At 41.1% G+C, this 1274-nt stretch overlaps 1 protein-coding gene across 1 annotated transcript; it reads left to right on the forward strand.

Moving 5' to 3' along the window:
- Positions 1-221: 221 nt before the first annotated feature.
- On the forward strand, positions 222-725 carry LOC149211736 (uncharacterized). Its single transcript, XM_089388468.1, has one exon. It carries the CDS (start codon positions 222-224, stop codon positions 723-725), a length of 504 nt encoding a protein of 167 aa, XP_089244594.1.
- Positions 726-1274: the final 549 nt, after the last annotated feature.

Consider the following 1274-nt stretch of genomic DNA (forward strand, 5'->3'; position numbering starts at 1 on the left):
GAAGTTCCTGATCTACTCGGTGGCAGCAGATCGGACTTGCCTGGTGGTGGCACATTGGAGTTCTAGATCTATTCGGTGGCAGCAGATCATATTTTCCCAGTGGTAGCGCATTGGAGTTTTGTATCTGTTTAGTGGCAGCAGATCGGACTTTCCTGGTGGTGGCGCATTGAAGGTACAATTTTTTTCAGCAAAACAGAGGTTCGGATCTGGTATAATTCAATATGAATAATAGTTTAGAATCATATCTCCACGATTCTGGCAAGCTCGATGGATCGAATTTCAACAACTGGAAATTCAAGATGCAGAATTTACTTGAAAGTGCGAATGCGTGGTCAATCGTTACAGGAAGTGAGCTGAGATCAAGATCAGCCACACAAGAACAAGATTGGGATAAAAGGGAGACAAAAGCAAAGGTCATATTGAAGATGTCCGTCAAGGACAATGTTATCCCACATATTAGAGACTCTAAATCGGCTGCTGACATTTGGACGATGATCAAAAACCTATACCAGACGCAGAATTCAAACCATGTCTTGTCACTCAAAGGAAAGCTATTTGCATTGAAGATGGAGGAGAATGAATCCGCTTCTGGATTCATTGCGAGAGTCAAAGACCTGAAGGACAGATTGGGAGATATCAGAGAGAAAGTTTTTGATTCAGATCTGGTCACGATCACATTGAACGGAATGATTGATGATTACCAGACATTTATCACAGGGTTGTAAGCAAGGGAGAAAGCCCCTTCATTTGAAGAGCTGACAGGGATTTTGATACAGGAAAAGAGCGACGACAAAATTTGAAATCACAGAGCAATGACCTTGCTCTGATGGAAAAAAGGAGACAGTGTAAAGGGAAGCAACATCAGCAACCGCAGCAGCAGAGAGGAGCCAACACATTTCAAAAGAGACCATTTAAAGGTATGTGTGCTAATAATTTTCCCATCAAGAAATTTTTTTACTGTGGAAAACCTGGACATGAGATTAGAGATTGTTATAAGAGGCAGGCAGACAAAGGAAGATACAAATAGAGAAAACCTAAGGGTTACTTCGTTAAGGAAGAGGAGGAACATAACCACGAACTTCGACTATTTATAGTCGATTGTGTTATTTTAGCTTCAAAGGAAGATGAGGACCACATATGGTATGTTGACTCTGGTGCATCCTCACATATGACTGGTAAGAAGGACTGGTTTGAATTTCTTGAAGAAACTTCATGTGGGTCGAAAATCTATTTAGGAGATGATAGTGGATATGAGATCAAAGGATATGGTGACA

This window comes from Pinus tabuliformis, chromosome 1_1, assembly GCF_031772625.1.
Source record: "Pinus tabuliformis cultivar Carrire ecotype Pingquan chromosome 1_1, CPIR1, whole genome shotgun sequence".
In the NCBI taxonomy this organism is placed as follows: domain Eukaryota; kingdom Viridiplantae; phylum Streptophyta; class Pinopsida; order Pinales; family Pinaceae; genus Pinus; species Pinus tabuliformis.

Coding starts and splice junctions, on each gene's coding strand:
- LOC149211736 (XM_089388468.1), top strand. CDS start 222: ATGAATAATAGTTTAGAATCATATCTCCACGATTCTGGCAAGCTCGAT.